Raw genomic sequence first — 16974 nt, forward strand, 5'->3', positions numbered from 1 at the left:
ATTGTTGTGTCCATGTGTTAATAGAGACACTGAAGACAGGAGTTGGTTTCACAGGTGTTTACTGAACAAAGTCTGGAGGGGAACTAACTGATACAACACAATATACAGGCTTATATAGCCCGAGTGGCCATTACCGGCATTACAGTACACAGGGGGCTCTTAAAGGCACATACACTACAATTCCTCCCCTTTTAGCCAACTAGTACATAATATTTTAAGTAATCATTAATTACATGTTACAAGAAAAATAATCTACACATTGCTGCAGTTAATTAATTATGTCAGTCTCTCTGGAGGCTTCCTGACTCGGTCCGGATAACGCCTCGGTGGTGTAGTAATTTCTGGTGGTGTAGTAGGTTCTTTTGGCAAGGCTGATTCAGCTTGAATGCCAGTGTCGAGTTCATTGGGTTCCAGTATCACCGGATCGGAGGTAGATATGGGTATCTCTACTTCATCATTAGGCTTATAGAGTTGTGGTGGAGGTTGTCCCTTTTCGGATGACTATGATTTGGTCAGCATGGCGCCTTATTATGCTTTCTCCAATGTCCACGGTATACATCAGCAGTCCTAGTCGTGTGCAGATAGTTCCAGGCTGCCATTTCTCGGTACGATAGTCCCGGGCCAAAACTTGTTGACCTATCTGGAAGGTTCTAGTTGGCCTTTCATTCATGCCTTGAAATTGCCGGTTCCCCACGTCTCTTCTGATGTTTGGCTTGATCAAATCCAGCCGGCATCTTAGGTTTCTATTGAAGAACATCATGGTGGGAGTTTGGTTTGTAACCATATGTGTTGCATTCCTGTATGCAAACAAGAAGTTATCCACCTTGTGCTGAAGTTTTATGTCTTCATTACCCATGGCCTTTATGGCCTTCTTGAAGGTCTGGACAAACCTTTCAGCCAACCCATTGGTGCCGGGATGGTATGGGGCGGACGTGTAGTGCTTAACCCCATTGTTTTTTTTGTTTTTGTTTTTTTTAAAAAGAACTTCCTGAATTCTTCGGACACAAATTGCGGTCCATTATCAGAACAGATCTGTTCAGGCAGCCCATTCCTGGCAAATATGGTCCTTAATACTGTGATGGTTTTTTCCGTGGTGGTGGAGGACATCTTTATTACCTCCGGCCACTTGGAGTGTGCATCAACCGCGATGAAGAACATCGAGTCCATAAATGGACCAGCAAAGTCGATGTGTACCCTTTGCCAGGGAGATGAGGGCCACTCCCATGGATGAAGAGGGGCTTGTGGTGGAGCGTTTTGGACCTTCTGACATCCTAGGCAGCTCTTGGTCATTTCTTCGATGTCTCCATCGATACCTGGCCACCATACAAACGCCCTGGCTAGGTTCTTCATTTTCACTCCACCCAGATGCCCATGAAGCTCCTTTAGAACTTTATCCTGGAGTTTGGGTGGAATCACCACTCTGGATCCACACATCAAGGTTCCTCGGCACACTGACAGCTGTTCTCTTCTTTGCGAGAACAGTGGTTCGCCATGTGCTGGCCATCCCTTCACTGTTAAATCGTAGACTCGAGAGAGTCGGGTCATTTCTAGTTGCCCTTTCAATGGCAGAATTTGTTACTGGTAGACATTCGACTATGGTAGAGTGGAAAATCTCCACTGGGTCTACGGTAGGTGCTTCTTCTACCATTGGCAACGGTAGGCACGATAACCAGTCAGCATTCCCATGCTGTTTTGATCCTTTGTATTCTATGTTATATTAGTGTGCCCCTAGAAAAAGGGACCACCTCTGTAGCCTTTGCGCTGTCATAATGGGAACACCCTTTTTAGGGTTGAATATGGAGATGAGGGGTTGATGGTCAGTCAACAAGGTAAATTTTTGTCCGTGTAGGTAATGGTTGAATTTCTTTACTCCCCATACCAGGCTGAGTGCTTCCCTGTCGATTTGGGCATAGTTACGCTCAGCTGAGTTCAATGAGCGTGACGCAAAAGCTATCGGCCGTTCCGAGCCATCAGGGAATTTATGCGATAATACTGCTCCTACGCCATAAGGGGATGCATCGCACACCAGTCTGATTGGCAGTGATGGGTTGTAATGAGCCAATACTTCTTTGGACGTGATTAAGTCTTTGCATTTATGGAAGGCACGTTTACAGTCTTCGCTCCATTTCCAAATTACTCCTGTTTGTAGCAGTTCATTAAGAGGGTGCAGAAGAGTTGAGAAGTTCGGTAAAAATTTATGATAGTAATTTATTAATCCCAGGAACGACCTTAATTGTGAAACATTTTCAGGTGCTGGGGCTTTTATGACCGCTTCAATTTTTTCAGGTGACTTATGCAACCCTTCCTTATTAATTATGTGGCCACAATATGATATTTGATTCTGGAAAAATTCACACTTGGGGCGATTTGCTCGTAGGCCCCGTTCTCTCAGCCTAGTGAGCACCTGCTCCAAATTGGCACGGTGCTCGTTGTCGTTTTCTCCTGTTACAAGGATGTCGTCTAGGTAGCATTGAGTCCCCGGAATCCCTTGGAGGACTTGCTCCATAGCTCTTTGCCAGATAGCTGGAGCGGATGCTACTCCGAAAACCAGTCGATTGTACTGGTACAGGCCTTTGTGTGTATTTATCGAGAGATACTTTTTAGAGGCCTCTTCAACCTCCATCTGTAGATATGCCTGTGCCAAGTCAATTTTGGTGAAACGTTTCCCTCCGGATAGTGAGGCGAAAATATCTTCTATCCTCGGAAGAGGATACTGTACCGTGTGAAGGACCGGGTTTACAGTCACCTTGAAGTCTCCACAGATGCGAATTTTTCTCTGTTCTTCAGATTTATCATTATTCAATGCTTTCTTCATGACTGGGACGATGGGTGTTGCCCACTCGCTCCAATCTATTTTGGATAATACGCCTGCCGTTTCCAAATTCTCCAGCTCTGCCTCGATTGCTGGACGAATTGCGTATGGCACCGGTCTTGCCTTAAAAAACTTGGGAATTGCTGCATCTTCCACTTTTATTGAGGCGGTGATGCCTTTCAAGGTTCCTAGTTTCTCTTGAAACACTTCTTTGGCGTTGGCCAAGATGTCTTTTAATCGTTCAGGTGTGACGTCATCGTTTTTTTCCTCACTGGTCACCGTCAGTGCCTGAATGGAGTGCCAGTCTAAACGTATTTTCCTGATCCATTCACGTCCCAACAGCGGTGGACCACCATCTTGTAGAACGTATAAATACACAACTTTTGTATTTCCTTGCCATTGTATACAACAGGCACCCTTATTTTTCCGTTGGGGTATACTTTCTGCCCCGTATGTTTTCAAGATAATGGATGTGTCTTTTAAAGGTATATGCGGAAATAGCCGCTCGTAATCCCGTCGATTTATGATGGTCAGAGCTGATCCTGTATCTAGCTCCATTTTAACTGGGGACCCTGCTATCGTGAGGGTAACCCAAATGGTCTGTAAATTTCTTTGGCAATTACATTATGTAATTTGAGACAGCTTAGTCTATTGTTTTCGGAGTCGCTATCGCTCTTCGGAGCTACTGTCCGTCATCATTTGTACCTTTCTGTATTTTTCTTTATTGATTTTTTTTTTTCCCGTCCTTGGATTTTTTTTGTCCAGATCGGCATACCCGTGCAATGTGTCCAATCTTTCCGCATTGCCTGCATGCTTTGTCCTTGAACCAGCAGTCCCTCTGGTCATGGGTGGATCTGCCGCAGCGATAACATCTCTCGAAACCCTGTGTCATTTCATGGGTGCCGAAGTCCTGTGTCTTTTGTTGTATCTCTGCAGCTCCTCTTGCGGCTGCTTCGTATGATACAGCCATACTGAAAGCCTTGTCCAGTGTCAAATCTTTCTCAGAAAGCAGCCTTTTCTGTGTTCCTTCGCTTAGGAGACCGCAGATGAATTTGTCTCGAAGATAATCTGCTAGTCCTGCCCCGAATTGGCAGTGCTTTGATAGCTTTCTTAAAATCGGTGAGGTAATCAGCGTTACTTTCATTCTTGCGTTGATTCCTCTTGAAGAATTTGAATCGTTCTGCTATCAGCAGCGGTGTTGGGTTTAAGTGCTCCTGTAGGGTATCAACAATTTCTTTAAAATTCTTGTCCTTTGGTTTGGCTGGAGTGATTAAGTTTCGTAACAGCCCGTATGTCTTTGTGCCCATTAGATTTAGCAGTACTGACGCTTTTTTTTCATTTTCTATTCCATTTGCGGTGTAATATACCTCCACTCTTTCCACATGTGGTCCAATCCTCTATCTCGTTATCAAAAGCATCAATGTTGCCAGACTTAGGCATCCTAGAAAAAAAATGGCGTTTCCCGCGCTTTTCTTTCTTTTCTGCAGAAAAGATATGGCGCTTCCCCGCCGCTGCTGCCGATGACAACGCTGTTTCCCGCGGGTTTCCGTTCTTTTTATTTATTTATTTATTTACAGTTGGAGACTCGTTTCTGCCGGACACTCTCTCTAGGTCTGAACGCCGACCTGCTTGCAGCGCCGGCCGTCTCCAGAGTGCTCCCTCCCCGTCTGTTACTGCTTGCCTCAGCCTTCGCTGCTTGGCCTAGCTGCAGAGCCAGCCGCTGGAGCCCCAGCCCGACGCCCAGGAAGGATTATTGCAGTACCTGCCACCAGCTTGGCTAGCTGGTGAAACCACAGCTTTTTCTTTTTCTTGATTTTCTTCAACTTTGGACGCCAGAGGAATCGATGTCCTTGAGGTGCTGCCGAATTGCAGGTAAGTCCGTTTCCAATTCATCGCCACTGTTGTGTCCGTGTGTTAATAGAGACACTGAAGACAGGAGTTGGTTTCACAGGTGTTTACTGAACAAAGTCTGGAGGGGAACTAACTGATACAACACAATATACAGGCTTATATGGCCCGAGTGGCCATTACCGGTATTACAGTACACAGGGGGCTCTTAAAGGCACATACACTACAAGTATTGCCAGCATTTTCTGTTGATTTCAGGTTTCTAGCATCTGCAGTATTTTGCTTTTGTGTTAAAAAAAATTAACTTAATATGCTTTTGCTCATTGCTATTCATTTGAACATTTCATCTTAACTGGAAGTGCTGACAAAGGCTTGCTGGAGTTACTAAGCCTGGCACTTTGATGGACACAGACAGCTGAAACTGAAAAATTCCCCTCCCTCCAAATCAGTGAATTCCTTAAAGGTTTGTTAGATTCTCACTTTGTGGGGAGCAAGTGACCAAGCCAGTTATCAGCATTCACTGCTTAAACAAAATCTAATGATAATTCTATGATTTCTGTAATTCAAAGAGTTCTCAAGAAAAGATAGAAAACCCTTTGAGCCAAGGGACTGGGAACCCTCTGTGGCAATAACTTTCGTAATGTCTAACAGCAAAAAACTACCAGTCCATTTCATAAGAGATATGACCACGTGTGCGGGAAGTGTATCCAGCTGCAGTTACTGACAGACCACATTGCGGCGCTGGAGCTGCGAGTGGATACATACGGTTGCATTCATGATGCTGAGGACGTCGTGGATAACACGTTTAGGGAGTTGGTCACACCGCAGGTAAAGGTTGCACAGGCAGGAGGAGAATGGGTGACCACCAGGCAGAGTAGTAGGCGCAGGCAGGTAGTGCAGGGGTCCCCTGTGACCAACCCCCTCTCAAACAGATATACTGCTTTGGATATTGTTGGGGAGGAAGGCTTATCAGGGGAAGGCAGCAGCAGCCAACTTCCTGGCACCGTGGGTAGTTCTGCTGCACAGGACGGGAGGAAAAAGAGTGGGAGAGCTATAGTAATAGGGGATTCTATTGTAAGGGGAATAGATAGGCGTTTCTGCAGCCGCAAACGTGACTCCAGGATGGTATGTTGCCTCCCTGGTGCAAGGGTCAAGGATGTCTCAGAACGGCTGCAGAACATTTTGGAAGGGGAGGGTGAACAGCTAGTTGTCGTGGTGCATATAGGTACTAACGATATAGGTAAAAAATGGGATGAGGTCCTAAAAGCTGAAAATATGGAGTTAGGAGGTAAATTAAAAAATAGGACCTCAAAAAGGTAGTAATCTCAGGATTGCTACCAGTGCCACGTGCTATTCAGAGGAGAAATAGAAGGATATTTCAGATGAATACGTGGCTAGAGGAATGGTGCAAGGGGGAGGGATTCAAATTCCTGGGACATTGGAACCGGTTCTGGAGGAGATGGGATCAGTACAAACTGGACGGTTTGCACCTGGGCAGGACCGGGACCGATGTCCTAGGGGGAGTGTTTGCTAGTGCTCTGGGGGAGGGTTTAAACTAAAATGGCAGGGGGTTGGGAACCTGAGCAGGGAGACAGAGGAAAGGGAAACAAGGATAGAAGCAAAAGACAGGAAGGAAATAAACAAAAGGTGACAGTCAGAGAAATCAAGGGTTTAAATCAAATATGGCCACAGTAAATAATAATTCTAAAAGGTGTAAGAGTGTTTAAAAAAAAAACAAGCCTGAAGGCCTTGTGTCTTAATGAGAGGATCATTCGTAATAAGGTGGATGAATTAGCTGCGCAAATAGAGGTAAACGGATATGATATGATTGGGATTACGGAAACATAGCTTCAGGGTGACCAAGGCTGGGAACTCAACATCCAGGGGTATTCAATATTCAGGAAAGATAGGCAAAAAGGAAAAGGAGGTGGGGTGGCATTGCTGGTTAAAGAGGGGATTAACGCAATTGTAAGGAAGGATATTAGCTCTGATGATGTGGAATCTGTATGGGTAGAACTGAGAAATACCATGGGGCAGAAAACGTTAGTGGGAGTGGTATACAGACCTCGAAACAGTAATGCCGAGGTTGGGGATGGCATTAAACGGGAAATTAGAGACGCGTGCAATAAGGGCACAGCAGTTAGCATGGATGACTTTAATCTACATATAGATTGGGCTAACCAAATTAGTAACAATACTGTGGAGGAGGAATTCCTGGAGTGTGTACAGGATGGTTTCCTGGACCAATATGTCAAGGAACCAACTAGAGATCAGGCCATCTTAGACTGGGTATTATGTAATGAGAAAGGATTAATTAGCAATCTTGTTGTGCGAGGCCCCTTGGGTCAGAGCGATCATAATATGATCGAATTCTTCATTAAGATGGAGAGTGAAGTAGTTGACTCAGAGACTAGGGTCCTGAACTTAAATAAAAGGAAACTACGATGGTATGAGGCACAAGTTGGGTAGGATTGATTGGGGAATGTTACTCAAAGGGTTGACGGTGGATAGGCAATGGCAAACATTCAAAGATCGCATGGATGAACTGCAGAATTTGTTCATCCCCTTTTGGCATAATAAAACAAAACAAAAAAGGTGACTCAACCATGGCTAACAAGGGAAATTAGGGATAGCATAAGATCCAAGGAGAGGACATATAAATTGGCCAGAAAAAGCAGTAAATTTGAGGATTAGGAGCAGTTTAGGATTCAGCAAAGGAGGACAAAGGGATTAATTAAGAGGGGGAAAATAGAGTATGAGAGTAAGCTTGCAGGAAACATAAAAACTGACTGTAAAAGCTTCTATAGGTATGTGAAGAGAAAAAAGATTGGTAAAGTCAAGCGTAGGTCCCTTGCAGTCAGAATCAGGGGAATTTATAATGGGGAACAAAGAAATGGCTGACCAATTAAATACATACTTTGGTTCTGTCTTCACAAAGGAGGACACAAATAACCTCCCAGAGATGTCGGGGAACATAGGGTCTAATGAGAGGGAGGAACTGAAAGAAATCAGTATTTGTAGGGAAATGGTGTTAGGGAAATTGATGGGATTGAAGGCCGATAAATCCCCAGGGCCTGATAATCTACATCCTAGGGTACTTAAGGAAGTGGCCCCAGAAATACTAGATGCATTGCTGGTCATCTTCCAAAATTCTATAGTCTCTGGAACAGTACCCATGGATTGGAGGGTAGCTAATGTTACCCCACTATTCAAAAAAGGTGGTAGAGAGAAAACGGGGAATTATAGACCGGTAAGCCTGACATCAGTAGTGGGGAAAATGCTAGAGTCCATCATAAAAGATGTAATAGCAGAGCACTTGGAAAACAGTGACAGGATCGGACAAAGTCAACATGGATTTACAAAAGGTAAATCGTGCTTGACTAATCTACTGGAATTTTTTTGAGGATGTAACTGGTAGAATAGACAAGGGAGAACCAGTGGATGTGGTGTATTTGGACTTTCAGAAGGCTTTTGATAAGGTCCCGCATAAGAGCTTAGCATGTAAAGTTAAGGCACATGGGATTGGGGGCAAGGTACTGACTTAGATAGAGAACTGGTTGGCAGACAGGAAGCAAAGAGTTGGAATAAACGGCTCTTTTTCCGAGTGGCAGGCAGTGACTAGTGGGGTACCGCAGGGATCGGTCGTAGGACCCCAGCTATTCACAATACAGGAAACTTTCTGCTATCCGGCACCGACGGGACCAAGCTGGTGCCGTTAGATCAAAACTACCGTAGAAACCAGCGCTAATGTTTAAAACATACGGAGCTCAGAGCTCCGTGTGAAGTAACAAACCCTGTTGCTTAGCAACAGTCGGCGCAGCTTGCAAGCGTCTAGCTGAAGCTGTTGCTTAGCTACAGAGACGCTTGCAGAGCCAGGACTGGAGAAAAGAAGCAACGAAAAGAAAAAAAATGATCTGAACAGACTCCTGAATTTTGCCGGTAGATAGAGCTTTCCGGACATTTAACCTCCGGATAAACGAAAGTTTCCTGTATATATAAATGATGATCTAGACGAGGGAACTAGACGTAATATCTCCAAGTTTGCAGACGTCACAAAGCTGGGTGGGCGTGTGTGCTGTGAGGAGGATGCCGAGAAACTCCAGTATGATTTGGACAGGTTGGGTGTTTGGGCAGAAGAATGGCAGATGCAGTATAATGTGGATAAATGCGAGGTTATCCAGTTTGGTGGCAAAAACAGGAAGGCAGATTATTATCTGAACGGCAATAGATTGGGAGAAAGGGAAGTGCAACAAGACCTGGGTGTCCTCGTGCACCAGTCGCTGAAGGTAAGCATGCAGGTGCAGCAGGCGGTTAAGAAGGCAAATGGTATGTTGGCCTTCGTAGCAAGAGGGTTCGAGTACAGGAACAAGGATGTCTTGCTGCAGTTGTGCAGGGTCTTGGTGAGACCACACCTTGAGCAGTTTTGGTTGCCTTATCTGAGGAAGGATGTTCTTGCCATGGAGGGAGTGCAGCGAAGATTCACCAGACTGATACCTGGGATGGCAGGAATGACGTATGAGAGATTGGGTCGACTGGGCTTATACTCGCTGGAGTTGAGAAGAATGAGAGGGGATCTCATTGAAACTTATAAAATTCTGACAGGACTGGACACAGGAAGGATGTTCCCAATGGTGGGGGAGTCCAGAACCAGGGGTCACACTCTAAGGATAAGGCATAAGCCATTTAGGACAGATATGAGGAGGAATTTCTTCACCCAGAGAGTGGTGAACCTGTGGAATTCTCTACCACAGAAGGCAGTGGAGGCCAATTCATTAAATATATTCAAGAAGGAGTTAGATATATTTCTTAAGGCTAAAGGGATATGGGGAGAAGGCAGGGACAGGGTACTGAATTTGGATGATCAGCCATGATCTCATTGAATGGCGGAGCAGGCTCGAGGGGCCGAATGGCCTACTCCTATCTTCTATGTTTCTATATCTATCCTTACATATAATTCTTGTTGCAATGTTATGCAAGCCAGTCAACACCACCTTATGGTAGGAATAAGTACTGTGACAGTGTAATATACTACCTAGAGAAAGGCTCTGAGGCTCTCGTATAAATTTCATCACTTCAAACTTTGCCGGGTAAAGAACATTTCCAGCCAAAACACTGATATTTTTTCACCAGTTTCCCTGATGAAAAACTTATCAAAAAAGTAACATAAATTTGATTAGCACATCAATAATTTGTACTGACAGAACTGACAATTTAGAATGTGCATCCATCTATCACTGAAAGCTACACATTTAGAGCCACAGGGAGCTGTGCTTTTACAAGTGTGAAGATTTGCATACAGTAAAATTACAAATCGAATGCACCCAGTGTACACACGATAAAAAACATACCTGGGTTTGTTTTTTGTGCAAAAATCAACTTTGAAATAACAAAAATTTGCCAATTCTAGTTTAAGTAATGCCTTGTACACACCCATCCATTCCCCAGTGTGATTCCAGTCTATGAAGGTCAGATAGGAATTAGACTGTAGCAGTTTGTTATTTATGGCAGTGCCCCGATTGAAAAAATACCAGCGGTATTTACTTGAAATCACACAACCACCACAGCACATCCCATGTTCTAGCAGGACGAACTGAGAATTATTTTCAAAGATTCACGTTAAAAAGATCTACACAGCCAGGGTTAGTGGAAAGGCACAGTGGCAACGTGAACAGGTCAGTCACCCACCTTTATAGCTACGCCAGAGCTCCTTCAAAATGAACTAAAATGGTCTTTTGTTGGATGTGCCTAGTCCTGCACCTGATGCTATTGGAACACCTGGGCACAGCAAATACAGAGAAATCGTGTGGGGGAGGGGGCTGCACCCCTATCAGAGCCCATCTGATTTCCTGTTTGTTAATTTAAATGGATAGATCAGCCGTGGCCAGACTCTCCCGGGCCCGATTTTCCTGCATTTGCTGTGTCAACAATCCAATAGTCCCAGGTACAGGAGCAGGAAAATATAGCTTGTATATATTCCAGTGTAGGTTCATTATTTGGCAAGATCAAGCCCCCATCAAGATAGAAGCAACTGGCATTAAAAAGTGTTGAAACTATAAGCCCAATAAAAAGAAAGCAATAGTTTGCTGTGATAATCTGAAGCTTTGAGTGGTCTCCAATCTCCAACTTGCCCTCGGTAAGATCAGCAACCCATTTAATTTTGACATCCGATATAGTTTTATGTTCTTGTACTTCAGTATCTACCTGCAGCTCCTGTTGGTGTTTTTCAAGTTCAGCAGTAGCATCCCCCAAGCACCAGGCCACACTAATGTGAAAGGAAGGGTTCTGTCAAAATTCAAGAGTAGTTATTATACAGATGAAGAGAGTATGCAACACTACCACATGAAGCCTTTGGAAGGGAATTACTGGGCCAACATTTTACATGTCAATAAAATGAGAAATTTAACAATTGCACGATTTGCCCCCTCGCATCTGCGACTGAGGGTCCAAGGAGGTGCATTGCGCAAGAGGTCATCGTCGTACGTATCCTCACACTGTTCCCTTTCGGGAACTGTATGAAGTGGTGGAAGGATTTCTGGCCACGTTAACATTCCTTCCGTGACCATAACCATCTTCATACCAGCCATTAGGGTGGTTAGTCCTATGGCGTGAGGGTTTTACGGGCTCCCACAACCCATCTGAGGGGGGAGGGGGGCCACCCACACCCGCGGACGCAAGTATCCCGCTGATGTCCACCCAGAATTTATAGTTGGAGCTCCGACTCCACTTGCCGGGACTGTCTGGAGCGGGGTTTGAAACCCTACTCCTTCTGGCCCAGCGGCGGGGATGCTTACCGCTACGCAAAAGGCCCACTCCACGCAAAAGGTGACACCCATACGTTTCCTGCGCCTTTTCCCTCCCCGTGACTGGAGCCCTATGCTGCCACTTGAAAGACCAAGCTATCATCTGTCCTTTTTGCGGCGCCTTTGACTTCTCATTACCAATGATGAGCAGGCGCTGCGCCTCCACCTCGTTGAGGAGATTGCTGAGGTCATCATCAGTTCAATTGCGAGTTCTTTTAATGCCGTGAATTGTGCTCATTCCAGCCATTTCACGTTGCTAATCGGATTGGGCCTTTGGCGTAGCAGTAGGATCCCCACCGCTGGGCCAGACGGGGTAGGGTTTCGAACCCCGCTCCAGACAGTCCCGGCAAGTGGAGTTGGAGCTCCGGCTCTAAATTCTGGGTCGACATCCAGTGGGATATTTGCGTCCGTGGGTGTGGGTGGCCCCCCTCCTTGTATAGCTTGTGGGAGCCCGTAAAACCCTCCCGCCATAGGACTAACCACCCTAATGGCTGGTTCAAAGATGGTTACGGTCACGGAATGAGCGTTAATCACGGCCATAAATCCTTCCACCACTTCATACAGTTCCCCAAAGGGAACAGTGTGAAGACACGTATGACAACGACATTGCTAAATAAATAAAATAAAAAAAATTCTTTTAGGGCTTTTAAAAGTCTTTAAATTGCTTTAATTCTGTTTAAAACTACTTCAGATTCTTCAAAATAATGTAAACGTTTTTAAAAGTTTATAAAAGTTACCAAAAGCTTCATAAAAATACCAAAAACCTATTTAAAATGCTGCTTTGCATGTAAAAATGCTTAGCAGCTTGTGAGAAACATTGGGGGCGTGTCCTATTAAACTGAGACCTCAAGGGGAGTGTCTCAGTTGCACAGCACGCTACAGGCTTCGCGCTGGCTGCACTCCTGGGCGGCGTGACGTCAGACGCTGCCCGGGAGTCAACATTTTAAAACAGCAATTCCAGGCGTCCCTGAAGCTCAACGGCCGGCGCGTCGGGTAAGTGCATATCGGGGGTTTGCACGCGCGGCAAGCCCCCGACCCGAATTTCTGGGCCCTTATGAACTCAGATTCCAGAAGTGAAAGGACATGGTGCAGTAGGTTTGCAAAATCTAGTCCCCTTGATGTAACTGAACGAATAGCAGCACACCGAAACTCCAGCTTACATTTGCATCTGATTCACACCAAGTCTCACTACATGATGGTGCACTTTACTTATTTGCTCTAAGGCACCATTCATTGAGCAGGAGGGTAGATCATAGCAAAATGGAGCTAGGAGAAATGAATAACATTTTGGACATCGCAACATTGTAAGCTGTACAAACAGAAAATTCATCCCTTTAAAGCAAATAAAACTGCTTATTATGAAGTGCGGTTCTAAAATGCAAGAAAACTTGCAAAGCAGTTAGTGTGTTTTATAATAGATCATTGATGATGTACTCCAAGGCACAGCATGGATTATAAAGAGGGCGAACCTTATGATAAGTTTTCAGATCGAACTCCTCCATGGATTTATCCACCTCGTTGACCAGTTCCAGTAAATCGTTGCTGCCAGCTGAAACCTCTAGACCAAGGAAGGTCCTGTGTAAGAATTAGAAAAACCTCTGAAATAAGATATGTGGAGCTGACTATAGCACTCCCGTTACCCGAGAGATCATAACCACCAGATTTCAGTCTTGCGTACAATCCCACATGAAACTAGTTTACATTGAAGCTCGTGATTTGCAGCATCATCTGAACCATGACGCCGTCTTGTAATATGAACAGAAGCATTGCAAGTCCTATTTCAGTAAAATCAGAGTTAGCTGGCACCATTACAATCTGATAATCTTCCAGACTAAGGAACGACAACAGCCTTGTCCATCAGTATCTATCTCATAGGATGTCGGAGTCATTTGGGATGGTGAATTACAGAAGAATGTCGTCATCCTCCACTCAAGTACACACATGGCACACAAACAAAATTCACAGCTGACTCAATTAAATATTTTTAACTTTAAAAATCCAACTGACAGCATCGCTGTGGAATGCTGAAGAGGCATGGCCACCAGGAGTACCACGAGATGGTTACTCTATTAATGAGAACACCCCCAAATAGTGTGTTTAAAGATTACAGTGCATCAGGGTTATAGTCAAGGGGAACTGTATTAGCATCCAAGCATTCCCATTAACAGTGCCCAAGTGCAAGCACCTCAGATTAACAGTTTAATACAAACTATTTAGTATTTTTTTCTCCCCCGAGTTTAAAAACTGGGTGCATTTTCAAACTGAAAACAGAGAGTGCAGACAGAATTATCTGCGCCTGAAAAATAAGAGCCAAGCACAGGGAGAATTATTTTTTTACTGTATATACATTTTCTCATGACAAAGAAGTCCCTGCCCCTTGTAACAGGTCACAGACAGTCCTTTGCATCTTATGCCAGGGTACTTTAAGAGTGCTGTGCAAGTCAATGGTCACCTGATAACAGAACCACTGTGTTGAGTGCATTTCTCAGGAAAACAGAGCTAGGCTCAAAAGTGCTCCGTGCATTGATGTTATTGAGCTACAATACACTTCCCAGTTTGAATTCTGTAATTCTTGTACGGAATATTTTATCAGAAGAATATCTCTTCAGAATAAAAGACTTCAAAAAATCTAGGGTAATCACTGGGAGAGAGCTTAGTTACTTTAACAGATCTCAAAAGATCACTGTGGATTTTCAGTTTTAAGAGAGAGTCTTGGGCAGATGGTTTGTGGATGGTGCACTCAAAACCACTGTTACAATAGGACACTGTACCTGGTCTTCTCTTGATTACTGTAGATCTTCACTTTCTCTGAAACATAGTAAAACCTGCAGTATGAAGAAATTCCATGCATTAATGTCATTGAGCGACATTACAAGTGATTACACATCTAAAGTACTTCATTGGCTGTGAAGCACTTTGGGAAGCAAGGTCGTGAATGGCACTATATAAATGCAAGTTCTTTCCTTTTTTCTTGCAGTATTTACCCATTTGGATACCTTACTCCAGCTTTAGAGATTCATGCATGGCTGCAACAAAATTCTAACCATGGAGATCATCTCTACTGCTTTTATAAAGTAAGAGATGAAGAAGGAGAAAACACAAGGCAATCATAGAATGATACAGCACAAGACACCATTTGGCCAATCATGTCTGTGCCGGCTCTTTGAAAGAGCTATCCAATTAGTCCCACTCTCCTGCTCCTTCCCCATTTTTCCTTTTCAAGTATTTATCCAATTCTCTTTTGAAAGTTACTATTGAATTTGCTTCCACCACTCTTTCAGGCAGTGGATTCCAGATCATAACTCGTTGGTAAAATTTATTTCCCTCAGGTCACCTCTGGTTCTTTTGTCAATGACCTTACACCTCTGGTTACTGACCCTTCTGCCACTGGAATCAGTTTCTCCTTATTTACTCTATCAAAACCGTTCATGATTTTAAACACATATGAAATCTCCCCATAACCTTCTCTGCTCTCAGGAGAACAATCCCAGTTTCTCTAGTCTCGCCACGTAACTGAAGTCTTTCATCTTTGGTACTATTCTAGTAAATCTCCTCTGTACCCCAAGGCCTTGACATCCTTAATTGTGGTGCCCCGAATTGGCCACAATACTCCAGCTGAGGCCTAACCAGTGTTTTATAAAGGTTTAGCATAACTTACATTGTATTTACAGCACAGAAACAGGCCATTCGGCCCAACATGTCCATGCCAGTGTTTATGCTCCACAGGAGCCTCCTCCCATCCTTCCTCACCTAACCCCATCAACATATCTTTCTATTCCTTTCTCCCTCATGTGTTTATCTAGCTTCCCCTTAGATGCATCTATGCTATTTGCCTCAACTACTCTTTGCGGTAGCGAGTTCCACATTCTAACCACACTCTGGGTAACTTCCTTGCTTTTGTACTCTACGCCTCGATTCATAAAGCCAAGGATCCCATACACCTTTTTAAACAGTCTTCTCAATTTGTTCCATCACCTATAAAGACGTACACCCCAGGTATCTCTGTTCTTGCACCCCTTTAAAATTGTACTATTTAGTTTATATTGTCTCTCCTCATTCTTCCTACCAAACAGTTTTGTAAAGTTAATTCCCTGAACATGAATCTAGCCTGGGCTGCAGCGGCAAGAGAGCCGAATCCTAACCAGTAGACCACCAGGGACCAGCACGAAGGAATTGTTCAAATACCAAATATGGAACTAAAAATACCCCAAACATTATTTTAAACGCGTTATTAATATGACAACAGATGTATATTAGCCAGTCATAACTACTAAACCACAAAAAAAATTCATTCCTTGCCTCAGACTTTGCACCAACTTCAATCGTACCTGTTAAAGGAGGTCATCTTTTCCTTTAAGGACTCCACAAAGATGCTTATCCAATGATAGCGCAGCACCACAGTCTGAGAGAGGCTGATATGGAACTCCGCTATCCGAGCCATCGGCAGCCTGTGTGCCTGCAGGTGGGTCAGCAGCAGATCAATAAGTTCCAAAAACTCTTCGTCAGGGTAATCTGATGGAAGCCAGATTTATATGGATTTAAAAAGCAGAGTACGGAATGCAGTCTTGCACCCTTCAGAAAATACATGTTACATGCACCAGCTTCTCAGTTACACTTGAGGGTTTGCATCAGTACATGCGCTATCACACGTTAGTTTAACTACAAGATGATTTAAAATATTGGATTCAAAATTATTCATGGGCAACTGGTCCTGTTATTAATTCAGATGATAACTAAAGCACAAATTCTTGTTACTATTTGAACCATTGACCTCAGTCTCCTTCAGTTACTTGAGACTATTTTTTTTTAATTTTTTATATATACCTTCCCATCGCACGTCCTGTTCCCAAGACATTTGCAATTGGTACTCTTGGGCCAGCCAGTGGGCGCGGTGTGAGATGGCACCCATGGGTTTCTCTCCCCCTGCAGGCCAGCATCTGGGCTTTGTGCATGGCCTCTTCCCCGACAAGATCAGGAAGTCATTGTATAGGAAAATCAGTCACAGCCATACACCGATCAGAACACAAGGAGCACCGATACTATTAGTCTTTCACGGAGTTGGTTACGCCTACAATTGCTGTTGCGCTGTAATTAACTTCCTTACTAAAAATATTACATTCCTGTGCAGAAACCCAACATATATTACACAAGGCAGTTTTGCCTCGAGGAGCCAAGTCTTTTTTTCCTAGTTGAAAACATGAAAATGTCATAATAGATCACAACAATAATATAACTCCCGACTTATGACAATAATCCTCATGACTATCACTCAGGAATCATCTGGGTGGACTTTTTAAAAATTCATTCACGGGATGCGGGCGTAGCAGGCAAGGCCAGCATTTATTGCCCATCCCTAATTGCCCTCGAGAAGGTGGTGGTGGTGAGCCGCCTCTTGAACCGCTGCAGTCCCTGTGAAGGTACTCCCACAGTGCTGTTAGGGAGGAGTTCCAAGATTTTGACCCAGCGACGATGAAGGAATGGCAATATATTTCCAAGTCAGGATGGTGGGGACTT

At 44.2% G+C, this 16974-nt stretch overlaps 1 protein-coding gene across 3 annotated transcripts in view; it reads right to left on the reverse strand.

Annotated features, from left to right (window-relative positions):
* The window catches only part of usb1 (U6 snRNA biogenesis 1), a 58220-nt gene that overhangs the window by 29894 nt on the left and 11352 nt on the right, over positions 1 to 16974 (reverse strand). For all 3 annotated transcript variants that reach the window (XM_085991200.1, XM_085991199.1, XM_085991201.1), the window contains exons 3-6: positions 15789 to 15972; positions 14232 to 14285; positions 12930 to 13035; positions 10862 to 10942 (exon numbers count right to left, since the gene is read on the reverse strand). In XM_085991200.1, coding sequence (XP_085847326.1) covers positions 10862 to 10942; positions 12930 to 13035; positions 14232 to 14285; positions 15789 to 15972 — 425 coding nt within the window. The remainder of the gene's footprint in view (positions 1 to 10861; positions 10943 to 12929; positions 13036 to 14231; positions 14286 to 15788; positions 15973 to 16974) is intronic.

Source organism: Somniosus microcephalus, chromosome 6, assembly GCF_052327205.1.
Source record: "Somniosus microcephalus isolate GS21.2 chromosome 6, FLI_Smic_1.0, whole genome shotgun sequence".
Taxonomy (NCBI): Eukaryota; Metazoa; Chordata; class Chondrichthyes; order Squaliformes; family Somniosidae; genus Somniosus; species Somniosus microcephalus.